Below are 16,994 nucleotides of genomic sequence, written 5' to 3'. Positions count from 1 at the left end.
AAACAGAGGAAAATGCCTTCTTGCTGCAAAGACTGAAGTATCCACACCCCAAGTTAACACAATTGCACAAAATCACATTAACAGTTTACTTACTTTTGATACTCTTGAGAAAATCAAGTTTAGCTTTAAATTTCACACACCACAACTTTTTCTTCCCCTACTGATGTGTTTGCTCTGTTTGTTGAATAATATTGTTCAGGAACTTCAACCCAATGGATCTTTTTGGAGAGAAACACAAATAAGACCAGCCAATGCTTCCAGTACCAGAACAAAAATAATCTGGGATGGGAATTTCACAGCCTTTCGAAGTTGCCCCCACTAAGCACAAGATTTACAGTCACTGTCCAGATGAAGTTATGTAATTAAATTAGATAATGAGGGCTCTTAGATATTTCTAACAATGATAAAAGCAGCTATCCTACTACAGATGAATATGCAAAAAAATGGTTTTCAACAACACTTTATTGAAGCACTTCAAAATTATCACAATGATACATGTTGCCTTTAACAGAATAAAACCTGTCATGTCATAATTAAAAGGCACTAATCCTGGCACAAAGGTCTACTTACCCACCTTCCACTGGGGGGGAAATAAAATCAAGTATTTCACTTCTCCTTTTAAAGAGTATGTGCAAAGCCCCTCTGAGTGCCATTCTGTGTTTGCCACTGGAGTGACATGTAAAAGAAAACCCGTTTCACCAAGCCACACTGAACAGGCAGCAGCTGCAGCCCTAATGCAACACAGCACTCTCAAGGTCATGGTCTGGTGAGACAAGCTCTTCTGCACTCACGTTTTGGGAACTAAAGCCCTGAAGCTCAGGCACTCACACATTATTTCTCCTTTAACACGACTCGCTGTCCGTGTCAGCTCAGAAACACAGCCAAGCATCCTGCTGTGCAGCCCTTTTTGGGATCCACGCTGCAGGGGCAGGGCAGGGGAGCAGTGCTGGGCATGCAGGGGGAGCACAGGTCCTGCACAAAGCAAACCAGGACGTGCCACTGCACAGCCACAAACGACAAAGGAAACCTCAGGGAGTTCAAAGTTTGATAATCCTGCTAAGCCATACCTCAGGTTATTACAGATCCCTGCACAACACTCCTAGATTCAACAGAGAGACTGTTTAAGGCATTTTCTTTGGCCTTTACTTTTACCATAAAGTGAAGATTATGCAGTTTGATATGTCAGCACCCAAAATCTTTCCAACCTGTTTCCACCGAGATGCAAAGAGAAAACATAAAATCATTGAGAAATTGGATTATTGGATGCTGGAACAGCTCCACATTGGTGCATCTTTCCTGTTGCCAAGGGGTGGGACGGAGCTGCTCTGTGCAGCTGCCCAGCCCTCAGCTGTCCCTGGGTGATGGGAACTCCCCTGCTCTGTAACTGCACTTCAAGGAACCACCATCCACACTGAAGCTGGGAGGACAGCGACATTCCAAGGATAACTCTCCTGCAATTCAAGGAAACAATTCCTCCAGTTCCCTTTTCAAACAAAAGGTACCTGTCAAGTTTCTCGAGGGCAGAAACAGAACAAGTGCAGCCCTGTGCACTGGAATCAAACAGCCACTCTGAGGGCTCCTGCCTGCCACAGGAGAGACCAGGGGCATCTGGCAGAGCAGTACCACAACAGCTGTGAAATGCACCTGGGGGCATTTTGGGGAGTGCTGCAAATGCACCTTTTAGAACACACACATCATAAGGGGCCCCTGTGTCTTTCCCTGCTATTTACACCTAGAAACAGAAACTGGTACTGAAATACCACATCAAGCAAAGAGCTGTGGGCCAGTTCATACCACAGCTGACTTACTGATGACTGCTACTGCTACACACCAACCAGGCTGACAAGGCTTGGTGCACCAACACTGTTTCCAGAATGGTGTCTAGAGACATTTTACTTTGACTATGAACTGCAGGGAGCTTGTTTTGCATGCAGGAAACTCCCAAAGAAATATGCACAGGAAATTTAACAGGTCACTCACTAGTCCTTCCCACCAGCCAAGTCACACACGAAGGATGCTCAAAGACCTGCACTCAAAACTAACCTGATACAGCTCAGTAAGTTTGAAAGCTTACATGGAGACAGGCCTGAAACAAGACATCCAATTTCTTACCATTAATTGGAAGATGCTTACAGGCAGTCCTACTAATTAATCAGCATCCTAAGAGAAATTGATACAAGAACCTTTGGGATGAACAGTCAGTGAAACTTCAGATTAAAGTCACAGCAGAGATTTTGTTCAAGACCTCAGTCAACAAAAACCTCACTTTGCACTGAAATAAGAATCCTTCTGCTTTAATTGCCAGTGAATGATCGGGCACTGCAAGATCTGACACCTGTACTAGTAAAACAAAGATTTCACTCTAGGCTTGACACAAGAACCAAGATTGCAGACAGCATTTCTCTCCTGAAAACAGAGCTCCAGAAGGCTGCCCTTACTTCAGACCCTGCAGCTGACCAGTGCTTTCCATACAAATAAAAAAGCCCTGCAATCTGCTCAGACTATCTGAGCCTGCTCAGGTGAGGTGAGCAAGCCCCAGGCCTCAAAGGGAATTTTGTGAGCATGTCACTGGAATAGTTGAACCACAGAATATAAATCAGCTCAGGTATTTACCAATCCTTCTTCCCCCACTGTAATCTTTGGCAGAGGAGATAGACATCCCATTGTGTTTTTCCATTATTTCAGCCACATCAACTCAGGCAGTTAAGTGTCAATACAACCCTCAAAACATAAGTTTATTGAATAAAGCTGAAGAGCAGTAAACCAACATATGCATCCACCTAAATAAAAAAAAATCACGTATTTACAAAGTTCAGTAATTGTATAAGTTGTTCACATGCAGAGAGTAATGCACAGGTTAACAATTGGTAGTGTTTGGATGCCATAAACGCAGAAAGCAGTGAAGTAGATAAACACCAAACACATCAAGTTTAGCTATAGGCCAGTTAACTAAACAGTGACCTGGTCCCCCACAAAGATTCACACATTCTAGTTTAGTTTCCTTATTATAGGCACAAGCAAATTTGCTAAATAAAAGTAACTGTAGCAGTTCTGGTGAACTCGGGACTACAGCAGCAGGTTAATACACCCTCTCCTCTACAGCACCAGAGTATGGATTAATTGAAACCATGCTTGAGAGAACTAAAAGGGGACAAAAAGTCAAAGTGTAACTTCAGACTGAAGGCAGGCAGCGTGTAGTGTCTGTGCAGCAGTGCCAGAGCTGGGACACACAGTAAGGCCATGGCAGTCTGCATGAACACTGGCTCTCAGAAGGGAGGGGGACAAAGCTGCTCCCAGCCCGGGGCTCCCAGGGATGCAAACCACCTGGAGCTGAGCAATCACACACAGTGTGAGGCAACACAAGCAGCTGCACCATGGATCTGCACACACGAGTAGCTACAGACACTGCTGGATGAACAAACCAGTCTTAACAAGGCTGTCCCTTTTAATATGCTGAAGTCACTGAGAAAGTAAAGCTACAGAAACATTACGGTCTGGAGTTTATACACACTTCCCTAAGCTGCAGGAGCTAGTCAAGAGACAGGATCAATTCATTGGATCTCTTGTGCTTTGACACAGCAAAACATTTCCTTGCATCTGACAGGCTTTGCACGTGGTTACATCGAGAAAGCAGGAGGGTCTAGAGTTGTCACAATAGCCCAGGTATTCCATAGCACCAGGTGAAACTGTGCCCAGCCATTCCAGGAGCAGGAGAGACACTGACAATTACACACAGATTGTGCTAAAGGTCAACAACTGCCTCGATACAAGAGCATCAGTAATTTGGGTGTCATGCAGCTGCTCAGAATGCATGTTCTCATTTCAGAGAGAGACCATGAGTATCTGGAGATAGAAAAATGTATTTGAACACAGCCTGATGTTCCTAGCGATTTGTTTTCATGCTGGAATACTCCAATTTTTGGAAGTTTGACAGAACAGTCCATTCCCATCCCCCACATAAATGTTAAACAGAAGCAACAGAATGATTTTAAACAGATGACTTTCCTAATTCATCATGAGAGTTTTCTTTTTCAAGTGACAGGATCTCAGCTGTAGATTAGTGGTGCTGATCTATGCCTTGTGCTCCCCTCTGCAAACAGTTTCCATTTCTCTGCTTACATACACACATCACATGCATTTGTGAGATCAGTCAGAATCCCACAACTCACGCTTAAATGTTTTCTAACTACTGTATGTGGCATCTTACAGAATCTTAATGCTGTCAAGCATCAGCAATTTCAAGCCACTAAACACTAGAAATAAAACACTTGCTGAAAATCATATAAAAACCTGGCCCTGAAAAACCAGAACAGAGTGTACCATCATAGTTAACATGGTAGAGATATTGTCTTTAAAAAGCCCCCCACCACAACCCTCCCACCACAGATGGTTGTAAAATAAATATTTGTGCTGACTTTATCATGACAACTCTAGTTGTTTTGTGACAGAATAGGAATACAAGTCTTCAGCAGTGCACATGAGAAATGAACCGTGAAAAGGCAGATTCTTGATACAGGATTTTTGGGTAGTATCTCATTATGGAGGGAAGTGGACAATTGAGATTATGGCCAACTGGTACTGGAGATTCCAGGAAGACTTCAGCTTCTTCTAGATTTTGAATGCTGAATAAGCCACTGAAGCGTGATATCTACAGGGAGAGAGAAGAGAAGTTCCACATTCAGGTGTCTGTATTGGTATACGTGGCAAGGCTCTGGTATTCCAGTGTCCCAAAGACAGGGCAGGAATATCCAAACCCTTCTCTAGAGGATAGTTCAGGGCAGATGAACACAATGGTTCTTTAGGATGTTTGCTGTCCATGCTTTGATCCTGTAACTGTTAAGCATCCTTTAGGTAACAGTGACAGGCACTGCCCCACACGTCCTGGTTCCTCAGCTCTGTCCCTCTCCAGGAATAAGATATTCCTTCATGGAACACTTCACCGTGGCTCCAATCATTAGTTTTAGGCCAGCACTGCTCTGCTCAGCCAGCCTGCAGCTCCTCCCCTGATGAGAACAAAGCTGGTTTAGCCCTGTGGTCCAAGGCATCCTGCTCCTCCCTGCCTGGAGGCTCTCCTAAGGAAGGGAAAGGCCCTGGCTCCCCTCCAGCAGCTCCTTCCCCAGAGCCTCAGTGATGCTCAGCTGTGCTGGGAGCCTGGTGTGGATCTCCACAGGAGGGAGTCTCTGCTTCCTTCCAACATGTCTGAACCTTTAACTGATGCTAAGGTGACAGGGGCTTCTTGGAAGCCACATCTGCTCCACAGATTATTCAGTTTTTCTAGAAAGAAGCTTTTTTCCCTCTAAAGCCATCCTGGTATCCTTCAGAGCTTCTCCTGGAACATCACCCTGTAGTTTCCTCATCAGCAAACTCCCATTACCCTGGCAAAGCACCAGTGTCAATCTCATGGAAGACATCAGGAAAAGGGTGGAAAGTGTTGTTAAATTCTGTTTTCACTTCAGTTTACTAACAAATCTTGTGGCAAATACCAGAAGAGATCACAGGACATGGTTTCTCCTTTGAACTCCACAAGTTCTGAAGCATTTGATGTGTGTGCCTGGAAAAGGCACTGTTTGGCTTTAGGGAACGGGGACTGGCAGATGCCACAACACAAACTGATAACACAGCAAGGAAGGTGATTATTTCAAGGGAATAATCTTGGGGGAAAACTTGCTGCAAGTACTTGGCATCCTGACTAAGTGAGGCAGAGGTAAGAGCACCTGACAAAAGTATAAAATCATTCAGGCCATGCTCATAGACTAGTCAGCTCTTTCCTGCAAACTGACTGAAGAAAGGAGCAGATTTCACAGGGATTGGCATTTTTTGGTAACTACAACACCTAAAACTTTAACAGCACTCAGGCTTCCTCACTGCCATCAGGAGTTAAGCTGAATTTAACCCATACACTCACACACTGGTCTTTGATTTGTTCCTGGTTTCCTGAAGACAGGAAGTTTGTGTTTAAGAAGTTACAATCCCCCCAATCCATCCTCTGACAGCACTTCATAATTCTCAGTGGTTTGGGTTAATAGTTACCTATATTATCTTTCTCTTTGCAAGAAATTGAGTAGCAGCAGATTTCTCTGTCCTGAATAGCAGCAAGGTTCCTAGGAAAGACAGAACATTACATGAAATGTCACACGTTTCACTGACACAAGGGCTCTTACTGACAATCTGAGCTGTTCCTCTTCCCCTTCCCCACACAACCAGCTCTGTACAATATTCAGTTACCTGCTGCTGCTGGGTTCTCTACTCATAAATGCAAGCTTCCTGATCTAATAACAACCCTATGTGCATAAATTCATTGAGAAAGAGAAATGTTTCTTAGCAAGGGTTAGACTTACATCTTTTCAATTAGCTGTTTCTCATCCAAAGCATTAGGAAGGTCTCTCTTATTTCCAAGTACTAGAACCTGAAATCCGGAGAAGGAAATGGTTGTGGCTTTGCTTAAAAAAGTCCCAAAGCAAACAGACAAAAACCCCAACCAAAACCAGAAAACCAACAAACTTCAAGGGAGCCTCATGAGCAGTGTGCATCTGCCTATTAAATCTAATGGAATGAGATATTCACTTAAACCAGATCAAGAAAGAAGACTGACCTAGTCACAGGGAAAGAGGGGGTACAAATAAACTGTTCTGTGCAAAGAGCAAGCAAGAGAATATGTCAGCTGATAAATCTCAGGACACTTGCAACACACTCATCTGAGATTCCCCAAACTTACTCTACACTTCTGTACTACACTGTGATTAACTTTTAGTCAATAGCTCAAACTAATTCTGTGGAATCCTCTAAATTACTATTTCAATTGTATTTATTATGTTTTAGGAACACGGAGTGAAATAAGACCACTGAAGGTCAAAAACTGGTTTAAGGCACTGGGGGCAGGTATTGGCTTATACCAGTAATGTTGGACTTTATAATTCAGAGTTCAAGGCAGACTTCAGAGTTGCTCAAGTGATGCACAGACATTTAATGGTGTTTAAGGTGATGTTACTTACAGGGATTCCTTGTAACTGGGGCTTATCTAGAAGATTGTGCAGCTCATTCCGAGAGGCTTCTATTTTGTCACGATCTGCAGCATCTACCATGTAGCTTTAAAGAGAATTTCAGGTTAGGTCAGTGACACTGAGCTCCTGCACAAACATCACTCTTTCCTTTACACTGCCAGGTTTGAGCACACTCAACGAGGCTTGCAACAAAGCTAGGACTTCTGAGCAAAGAATTTAGTTCTTAAAAAAAAAAGTTCTCTAAGACCAAGGCAGAAGGAAGATACTGTGGGTTAGCACTGCCACCCAGTTCAGACAGGGAGGAGTTAGTACTCCAGATCAGACACTGATAAAACCCATTCTGAGCCCTGACCTTAAGGGTGAACAAGGTCAGTGTGGCTGCAGTGAGGGTTCAGAATCACAAGGAGAACTACAGAGTCAGGCATGCAGGGCTAGGAAGGCTCCCAGAGAAGAGCAGCCTGTGAAGGAAGCAGAGCTGAAGGAAGGACACTTACACAATAGCATTAACTCCTCTGCAATATCGCTCCCACATGCTTCGGAATCGGGGCTGCCCTCCTATATCCCAAATCTTGAGACAAGGGGAGAAAGACAATTTAGCCATGCACTGTGTTTAAACATGTCAGGCAAAGATAAGACAAGAAATCACTACAGTTTTTCCTTCCTCCTTATGCAGCTGCTTGACCCCTCCCATGTGAAAACAGGAATAATGCCTTGCACAGCTGCTCAGAGCTTAGGGCCCAACAGCAGGAGGTGCAAACGGGAGCACCTTGCACCAGATGCAAGAACATCCTCTGGATGAAAGTTACACACTGAGCTACACAAGAAAATACAATGTATTCACCTAAAAAACTTCGCCTTAAGCAAAGTTATAAGAAGGAAAGCAGCATCTCTGGGCCTCAAGCACTCAGATCTAAGCCAGACAGCATTATCACAGCTGTGCTTTAACTAGTCCATGAACCTGGGAATCACACACAGATTCTCATTTCAGAAACTCCATAAATAAACATAAATGTCTTCTTAAGCTACGCAACAGATTTAGCTGAGCCTCTTCAGTGTTCTATATTTGCCTCAAGGCTGGAAACAAAACAGAGCAAGCATATACATTTCAAACTAGAACTAAAGAAAACAGTCAACAATGGCAACATACCTTTATTGTAACATTACCCTTTGTAACTTTCCTCATGTTGAAGCCCACAGTAGGAATCATATCTTCACTGAATTGACCTGACTGGAAAAAAGAAAAAAAAAAAGAGAAAGTTAAATTTAGTGCTTATCTGACACAGCTGGTTTACATAGTAAAATATCACAAGCTTTTCCGAACCATTTGCCTTCCAACTGAAGGTTTTACGGCCAAGAAGTCATGGATGTTAAATCCACGTGTACTGGAGCTTGTGTCAAGTCAGACAACTCATTTCTTACAAGCACTGAAATAATTTTTCAAACCTTGAAGCAGGCAGGGGAGCAAAGTCACTTGGGAAAGTGCTTTGCACAGCTTAGCACATGGACAGCCAGGGCTGGAAAGGGAAGAGACATTCCCCTCCTTCTGCTGGAGCCAGACCTGCATGTCGGGATCTCCCAGTTACCTGGGAGCTAGAAATATCCACGAGGGCTCCCTCTGATGCAAGCTGCTCTCTGGCCAGCATTTGCAGCAATAAATCACTCTTGTGGAGAAGCCTCCAACCCACAGCGATGGGGTGACTCCCTGAGCAGTGTAAAAGGCTGCAGAGTGGAAGGACCTGCCGGGTCAGCCTCCTGCCAGGCCACTGCCCAATGTGTGCAGCAGTGGCAAATGCAGCTCCAGAGGATCTGAGCTGCTTTCCAGCAGCACTCCCAGCTGGGACAGACCTGCTGCAAGCAGCACTGCACTGAGAGCTTCCCCAGTGGTGGATTTTTACTGTCTGTAACGCTTCCATCTGCAGCAGCTTGACAACCAAGTTCCCAACTATCTCCTGCAGCCATAACAAGAGTTTTCAACACTACTACAGATTTCTCCCTTGGCTGTTTGGCAGAAGGTGAATCAGCCACAGTGGCCATTATGAAGCTCACTACATCCATTATGTGTAATAGAACCAGACAGTCAAGCACATTTGGAAAAATAAGGGTTGATTCCAAAGCATTCAGTTGTTTAATTAGGGTTTGGTATCACAGCAGCAAAGTCTGCATCTCTCCCCTGACATTGGCCAGAGAAGTTTCCTGGGGTTCAAAGCCTTGTGGGATCTCTGAAGCAGACACACCACCCCAGAATTAGGGCCTGATGCCCCCAAGCTGCAAGGAGCAACTAAGCCTGGCCAGGTGGCCATGGAGGGCAACAGCTCCTGGCTTCTATCAGGAACAGTGTGGCCAGCAGGACCAGGGCTGCACGAGGAGCCTGGGTCAGATCCTGAAGCACTGCTTCAGAAGCCACTCTACCCCTCCAACGTGGCAGGGTGAGTGCCCAATGAGAACGCCAGTCCAGGAGCTGCCCATTCCTGCCCAAAATGCCACGGCCTGAGCTGCCCATTGCAGCCAGAGTGACCAGCACAGCTCAGAGCCCGTGGTCAGCTCTGCTGCCACGCCTGGGGCAGCTCAGTCCAGCTCCTCAAACACATCTTGCCTCTGAAGGGTCACTTGCCACGTTGCTCAAGCACCACAGCATTCCTGCCTCCACATTCCTGCCTCCACAGTCACACCCCACACCCACAGCTCCCATCCCAGTGGCTCCCAAGCACTCCCTGAGCCTCCATCTCTGTGCTGCTGAGCCTTACCCCAGATGCTGCCAACTATTCCCACTCAGATCCTTCCAGACCCTTCTCTCGAGAGCTGTTCTTATCAATAGGAACACACATTCCAGGAACCTCCTGGACTCATCACCTCCCTGCTGGGTTTATTTCCAGCAGACCTGTGGGAAGCTGAGGTCCCCTATGAGAACAAGGCCTAGCCACGCTGAGACTTCAGCTCACCAGCAGCTTAAGGAGGATTTTGGTGCCTCTTCATCCTGGGCCGGTGGTCTAGAAGAGACTCCCACCAGGATATCTGCCTTGGCCTTCCCCCTGATTCCTACCCATAAACAATTTTATCATGACCCTCATCAAGCTCGAGGCTGTGCAAACACTCCCTGCCCATCCCTGAGGAGTTTACAGCCCTCCCTTGCAGCACTCCCTGTGCCAGTCATCCCACTAATTGCAGCGCGTTCAGGACCAATTTCATGATCTCCCACTGCTCTTTCAGCATGCAGATTCCTGCAGATTGGAGCAGCACTTCATTTACCACATCTTTAATGTAATGTTGAAATTACTGTGACCCACCACAGGGAAACTTTTACAGAATCTTCAGGAAAGCTGCTGCATCTTATTCCTTCCCAAGTGTTCTCTACCCACGCTGCACATCCCCAAACTTGTTTTGACTTGCTTAAAACCTCAAAACCTTAAAACTGCAGTCGCTCAGTTGAGTTTCAGCTGCCTGTTCTCTGCTTTGCAGAGGGACGATCCCGAGCTGACCTGGTCATATGGGTCAGCTCAGGTCCTCACTTGAAAGACCTTCCCCTGATGGGAGTGTGGGTGCTCACAGGCACTGGACCCAAAGGAAGCTTTTGGAAGTCCCCTTCTCTTTTAAGACAGGTCAAAAATCGGTTAAAACGATTGTAAAGGATTGTAGCAGCAGACAGTGATCTCCTTTGATGGATTCTGCTACTACATTCAATTGCCTTGGCCCAGAAACTGTTCTCTACAGTCAGAATTTAGAGGGCTTTTGTTTACTACCTCCTCAGAGGAAAACAGCAAGGAATTCAGCTTCAACTTAGAGTATTCATATGCAAAAGCTACTCGAAGAGCAGAACAAAAGGAACATACTTTTACTAGCAGTCACTTGGTTTGAATCAGGCTTCCCTCCCAGAGCAGAGTACTCGATGCTATCACTGTGTGCTCACAGTCAGATGCTTTTCCCTGAAACACCAGCTTTAAAACAAGTTTGATACACACAGCAATATTCTCAGTTCCCGATGGGAAAGTCTTTGGCTGTTGTCACACACAGCAGCACTGCTCAAACGCTCATCAAGGACAGCAGGAGTAGGCGCTGACAAATCCAGCAGCGCCTTGTTTTCAGCGCTGGTGCCACCCCAGCGGGCAGAGCCTGACCTCCCTGCAGGGCTCCTGGAGCTGTCCCAGCAGGGATTCTGGTGGAAGCCTCAGCCCCGAGGTCACACAGACCACACAGCACCAGCAAAAACCCAAGGTCACCAAACAAAGTTAACACCAAGCTGCGTGGGAGATAAGGGTCAGGGAGACTAAACAGCCAATTTCAGAGGCTAAGAGCCTCCAGGATTAATCCTTCAGCCTCCTGGTTTAAAAGATGCTCCCTCCAAAGGTCCTGGAGAACCCAAACATGAGATTTTAGTGCAGCATGAACCCACTTACCCAGATGAGTACTTATGTTGGATAAGGATTATTCAGAGCAGCAAAACTGCATCCAGGCTGAACTAAGGGACTTTATTCCATGGATCAGTGTGGGTGCAGCTCACCTGTATCAGCACTAATTCAGACTGCAGCATTTCTGAACAAGCCAGCTACAGGTACAGTTCCTTTCCCAGAGGAAAATTTAGGACAAGTGTTTAACTTGCCATCCCCTGACATTCCAGAAGTGTAGAAAGGATGCAAGTTCAGTCTCTTTTTTAATTTAATATTACAACAACCTTATTAAACCTACCATTTCCAGTTGTCTTGAGTCAAACCATAAACCAAACAAAACACATTTGGGTTTCTTCATCTGCCTCTCCAAAACCATAAGCTACAGGCAGAAATTCAAATTCCAGGGAGTTATGGAATGGTAGAGTGGTTTCAACTGGGAGGAACCTCAAAGCCCATCCAGTTCCACCCCCTGCCATGGGCAGGGGCACCTTCCACTACCCCAGACTGCTCCAAGCCCTGTCCAGCCTGGCCTTGGACAACTCTAGGGACTGTCAGCCCCCTAAGCAGCTTGATTCTGATTCCACAGCCTGCACAAGGACATTCTTTATCATCAGAGAAGGTCAGGGCAGCCTTTAGTTTGCATCTCATAAAGCTGACATGACTCACTACTGTTAAAGGATCCATTTCTTCATACAGATTTCGTTATTACACAGCAAAGATTGTTTTATCTTTAATCACAATACTTTTCATCCAGCTAGATGAGATCACAAACAAGCTTAACCAACTAGGAGACAACACCAGTGGAGTATGGAATCCAGCCAGGACACTCCCAATCCACCTGAACCAGAGTATTACATCAAACCCTGCTGCTCATCCCTAAAAATTTATTTCTTTCCACACTAAGAAAAAATGCTTCATGTCTCCAAAATGTCTTCTTAAAAAACTTATTTAAAAAGCAGTGCAATTTTAGCATTCTATCAAGCTACCCCTACACTAAGCCTCCTCTGCAACACTCATAGTCTCAACCAAGCAGTGCCTCATAAATGGACAAATCAACTTTCTACAGTCCAGCTTCCTTCTTTAGGAAATACTTCAGTGTTCCAGCTACTTATGATCCTGGTCAGAACCCTGAACTCCAGTTTAGAAGTTTCAATCCCTCAAAGGCTTCCCAACAGCACTTCCAGGAATGATTCCTGCAAAACCAAAACAGTGGTGTATGACAAGAAAAGGCATTTTTATTTCCCCAGCCCTGACTTCAATTGAATATTTAAAAGGACATAGACTACTTAGCAAATATCTACCATAAGGAAGGTATATGTCTTTCTAGAAGTCAGTCATGTAGTAGCTCAGGACATGAAATGTTTCTGACAGTCAAGAAAGTGTCCTTATCCAGATGTTGCTACTTAAAGCTCTGCCATTGCTTACAAAGTGCTCTGCAGGAACTCAGCACTAAGGTGGAAAAAGGAGATTCTGATTTCAGTCACCTGCTTTAGCCCACCTAGGGTACAGCAAGCAGGGCCTCAAAGAAAGGGTCTGAGTCACCTTCCAGGAGCTTTATTAGCTAATGAAGTGATGCAATGCATTTCAAGAGATTTCTGCCATTAAGAAACACTTCAAGTTTTATCAGCCTTCTCCCTTAGCCACGGTGTGTATGAAGTGACAACACATGAGATTTATGGCCTACCTGAGTGGTTCAAAAGGCATTAAAACAGCAGTGGAGCTCTTTAAAGCAGTATTTTTCTGCCCATTTCTGCCACCACTTCTTTGGTGCAGCTTCTTCGAGCCAAAATTACTTCTAACAGTCATGAGAACAGAAGGAAGTTGCAGCTCCCAGCTGGCCAAACGAATCTTTCGTTGATAGGCACTTCAGGAATTGCCTCTCTCTAGAAACCAGTCTCATTCCAAAATTAAAAATCCAACCACACTAATTCAGGCTCTGACACAAATCCTGAAAAAGGACCTTATTTACCCTGTCACCACAAACAGGTTGTGTTTAGCTCTTCAACCTGATAAGTGCATCAGGAAAGTCCAACTTCTTCCCACTCCTCCAGATCTCTGCTCGCTGACTATCAGCTCAATGAGCTTCAGTGTTCCAGTGCCAAACACCTGGATCAAGGATCAACCTTCCAGGCATCAGGCAGAACTTCCACAGAACCCCCAGGCCAGGCACTCTTCCATGCACTGTGTGGAGCTGCAGGAGCACCCTGGGGGCAGGCTCAGCTTACCTGAGCCGTGTTTCAGCAGCCTCCCAGGGCCAGCAGCCCCTCGTGCTCCCCACAGCAGCACAGCCACGGCTCCCAGCTCCAGCTGCCGGGCTCAGGGAACGCCAGGAGCTGCAAACAACACCAGATCCTGCAGAGGCTGTAAATAATGGGCACTTCCAGGGCTCGGCTCGGGAGCCGACAATTCCAGATGCGATCCTGGGATGACATGCAGTTTCTCTGAATAAGAACCACAGGCCATCCACATTAGGGAAATTAGGACCAGGAAGAAATGATATCCTCCCTTGTGAGCAAGTTTACTCATGCACATGGAAAACTTATGCTTAATATCTAATTAGAGACAGTGACTAATGCAGAGCCTTAGAAAAGCAGAAGCTGCATTAGCTGAATCCAGCTCTAATGAGATTTCACTGCTAACGTTGGGTTTTAAACGTTCTAATCAAACTGAACACAGGAGGGTTTGGGTTGGAAGGGACGTTCAAGACAATCCAGTGCCACCCCCTATCATGGGCAGGGACACCTTCCACTATCCCAGAGTGCTCCAAGCCCTATCCAGGGACACTTCCAGGGACCCAGGGGCAGCTACAGGTGCTCTGGGAACCTGTGCCAGGGCCTGCCCACTCCTATGGGGAAGGATTTATCCCTAATATCTAATCTGACCTCTCCATCTCTCAGTTCAAATCCATTCCCTCTTGTCCTCTCTCCAGGCCCTTGTTTAGTCTGATTACAAATCAAGTGTTTGTTTACACTGGAGGAAAAAACGTGATCAAAACCCGCCACCAATCTAGAAAAGGATTATTCTAGAACTGGACTGCTTGCCTCTCGTGGCCTGTCCACTTCAGCAGCAGTCAGGCCTCATACCAAGCTTCCCTGTGGAACTGGTTGAGTTTTCCCTCTAGTTCCACATGCCTGATTTGATGGGAAGAGATTACATTAGACATTTATGTTGGATTAAACTCACTGCTGTGGAGACTGGCAACATCTCTTGCTTAGGCAGCACACAACCTTCTAGGCCACACCAAGTTCCTGGTGTGCACTCCAGCCTTTAGAGCTGTCCTACGGGACATCTTGCTGTGTCATTCCTTTCATTTCAGTTTGAGGAATCCCAACAGCCTCATCCACCCAAACCACTAAGTGGCCTGCAGAGAGCAGTTGTTCTTTTCCTGCACTCATTCCCAAATGCAGACTCTGAACCAAAGTCAGTCAAGGAAGCAAATAAGAAGACAGCTGTGCATGCCTTGGACTGCACTGCTCTAAAAAGTGATTTTGCACTGGCAACTGAAGCTTATGCCATTATTTTGTTTAAACCAATAATACAGACCTAGCCAAACCCCCTCCCTCTGGTTTTTCGTGTAAAGACTCACCGGATTTCCTAATTAAAAGCTTCAGAAATGTGACCTGATGCTTCCAAACTAAACCAGCTAAGGAGGCTGTGTCAGCATGCTCAACAGCTTCCTCCTTCCCCAGGGTTTTGCAAGGCTCCCTGAATGGCACTCACTCAGATAAATGCCTGGGTGTGATCCTAACATGTGGCTGAAACCTTGCAAGATTCAACCCCCGCAGAGGAGGTTGGAAACAGACTCCAGCTTTACTTAGGGAAACTTTTCCCACTGGAGACAACTTAGATGGACTCGACTGATGTGCAGCCACCGCAGCTCTGACTGCTGCACATACCCACAGTGAGCTTCACAGGTAACTCCCCAAACTCCTGCTGCTGCTACTATACAGAAGCAAAGTGGTTTTTTCCATCCCAAGGAGGACTCCAGAGCATGAAAAGCCTGCAGAGAGCCCCCAGCTGCAGAAACACTCCAAGCAGTACCAGCTCAGCAGCCATAGATCAAGGCTGAACAACAATTTCAGAGCTCCATTTCTACAAATCCAAGCCAAGATGTATTGGCAAAGTGTGAAAGAAAAGGCTTTGGGCTTTCCTGGGTTACTCCAGCAACTTTTAGCTGACAACTAGTCAGAGAAGTTGCCTTTAATGAAGTAACCCATTTTCCATGATTATCAGGAAGCCCACTGAGTGTTCACACCTGAGCTACTCAAGGGCTTGGGTATGGTTTGCCAAGGTGTTTGTCAATGTGCAAGGATGATGCGTAACTGCAAGAGAATGAAAATCCTTTTCCCAGACACTAACCCATTCAACTGGCACTTAAATATATACATTCTTTACAAGTATTCCATGGTGCTAAGGAGACAGCATCAAGAACCAAAAGAGGAGGCGATGGTGTGCTCAGTCTAAAGCTGGAGACATCAGCTTTCTCATTCGAGGTGCACTGCACCCAGGTCACTCACATTGCCTGAGAAACCCAAAGATACCCTGGCTGCCCATTTCAGGAGCTGCCAAAGTCCAGCTTGTCTCCTGCAATGTTTTCCATCACATACATCAGCACAGCAGGACACTGATGAAGCTGAACACGCCATTTAGGCAAAGCCACTCTTTATCTCGTTCAACAATGGAAAAGCTTCGTGTAGGAGTATTCCCACACCCTTCCTTTACCTGCTCCAGGCACATCACCAGATCAGCAGGCCCCAGCGCAGCACCTTGCTGCTGATGGGCTCGTGCTTGTGAGCTGTACTCCTTAGCTAAGTTGTACCTTAAGAGAAAGGACATTATTTGACACGGTTTTCAGCAATCGATAAGCAAATACTTGAGAGGAGAACCGTGAGTGGGTGCTGACACCTAAATGATTTAGAACTACCGAAAAGCAGTCAAAGGCAGGCGGCAGCTGAAGACACACAATGTTATCTCCACATCTGCTAACAGAGCCCCGCCACACCGAACACCCTGACTCAAAGGCGCCTTCAGAGCCCGCTGTGGGGCCGAGCGGGTCCCATTCCACACGAAGCTTCACAAAACCCGGGCAGCCCCCCGGAGAGAGCTCACAGATGCTCCCCGCGGCCCGGCCCCGCTCCATCCCCGCTCCATCCCCGCGGCCCGGCCCCGTTCCATCCCCCCGGCCCCGCTCCATCCCCGCTTTATCCCCGCGGCCCGGCCCGGCTCCATCCCCGCTCCATCCCCGCGGCCCGGCGCGGCCCGGCTCCATCCCCGCTCCGTCCACCCAGCCCCTGCCCGGCCCGGCCCGGCCCGGCCCCGCTCACCGCGATGACGTTGACGAAGGTGGTCTTGCCCGAGTACTGCAGCCCCACCAGGGTCAGCTCCATCTCCTCCTTCCAGAAGAGCGAGCGGAACCAGTCGAGCAGCCGGGACAGCAGCGCCAACATCGTGGCGGCGGGCGGGCGGGCCGGGCCGGGGGCAGTGCGGGGTGGGCCGGGCGATGGCTCCGGCGGGCCGGGACGCTGCGGGCCGGGCTGTGCCGAGCCGGGCTGTGCCGAGCCGGGCGCTGCTCTCGGCCGCTCCGGGACAGCCGCGCTCGTCCGGGCCCGGC

General features: G+C 46.9%; 1 protein-coding gene across 1 annotated transcript; it reads right to left on the bottom strand.

Moving 5' to 3' along the window:
• Positions 1-444: 444 nt before the first annotated feature.
• Positions 445-16,994, bottom strand: ARL8B (ARF like GTPase 8B). The gene is made up of 7 exons (XM_021528992.3): positions 16,708-16,994; positions 8,149-8,229; positions 7,496-7,569; positions 6,993-7,086; positions 6,339-6,406; positions 6,031-6,101; positions 445-4,648 (listed from the first exon to the last, which is right to left on the bottom strand). Exons 1-7 carry the CDS (start codon positions 16,828-16,830, stop codon positions 4,599-4,601), a joined length of 561 nt encoding a protein of 186 aa, XP_021384667.1. The 5' UTR covers positions 16,831-16,994; the 3' UTR covers positions 445-4,598.

This window comes from Lonchura striata, chromosome 12 (genome assembly GCF_046129695.1).
Source record: "Lonchura striata isolate bLonStr1 chromosome 12, bLonStr1.mat, whole genome shotgun sequence".
Taxonomy (NCBI): domain Eukaryota; kingdom Metazoa; phylum Chordata; class Aves; order Passeriformes; family Estrildidae; genus Lonchura; species Lonchura striata.
The sequence above is the reverse complement of the archived record's forward strand: the minus strand, read 5'-3'. Positions and strand labels throughout refer to the sequence as shown.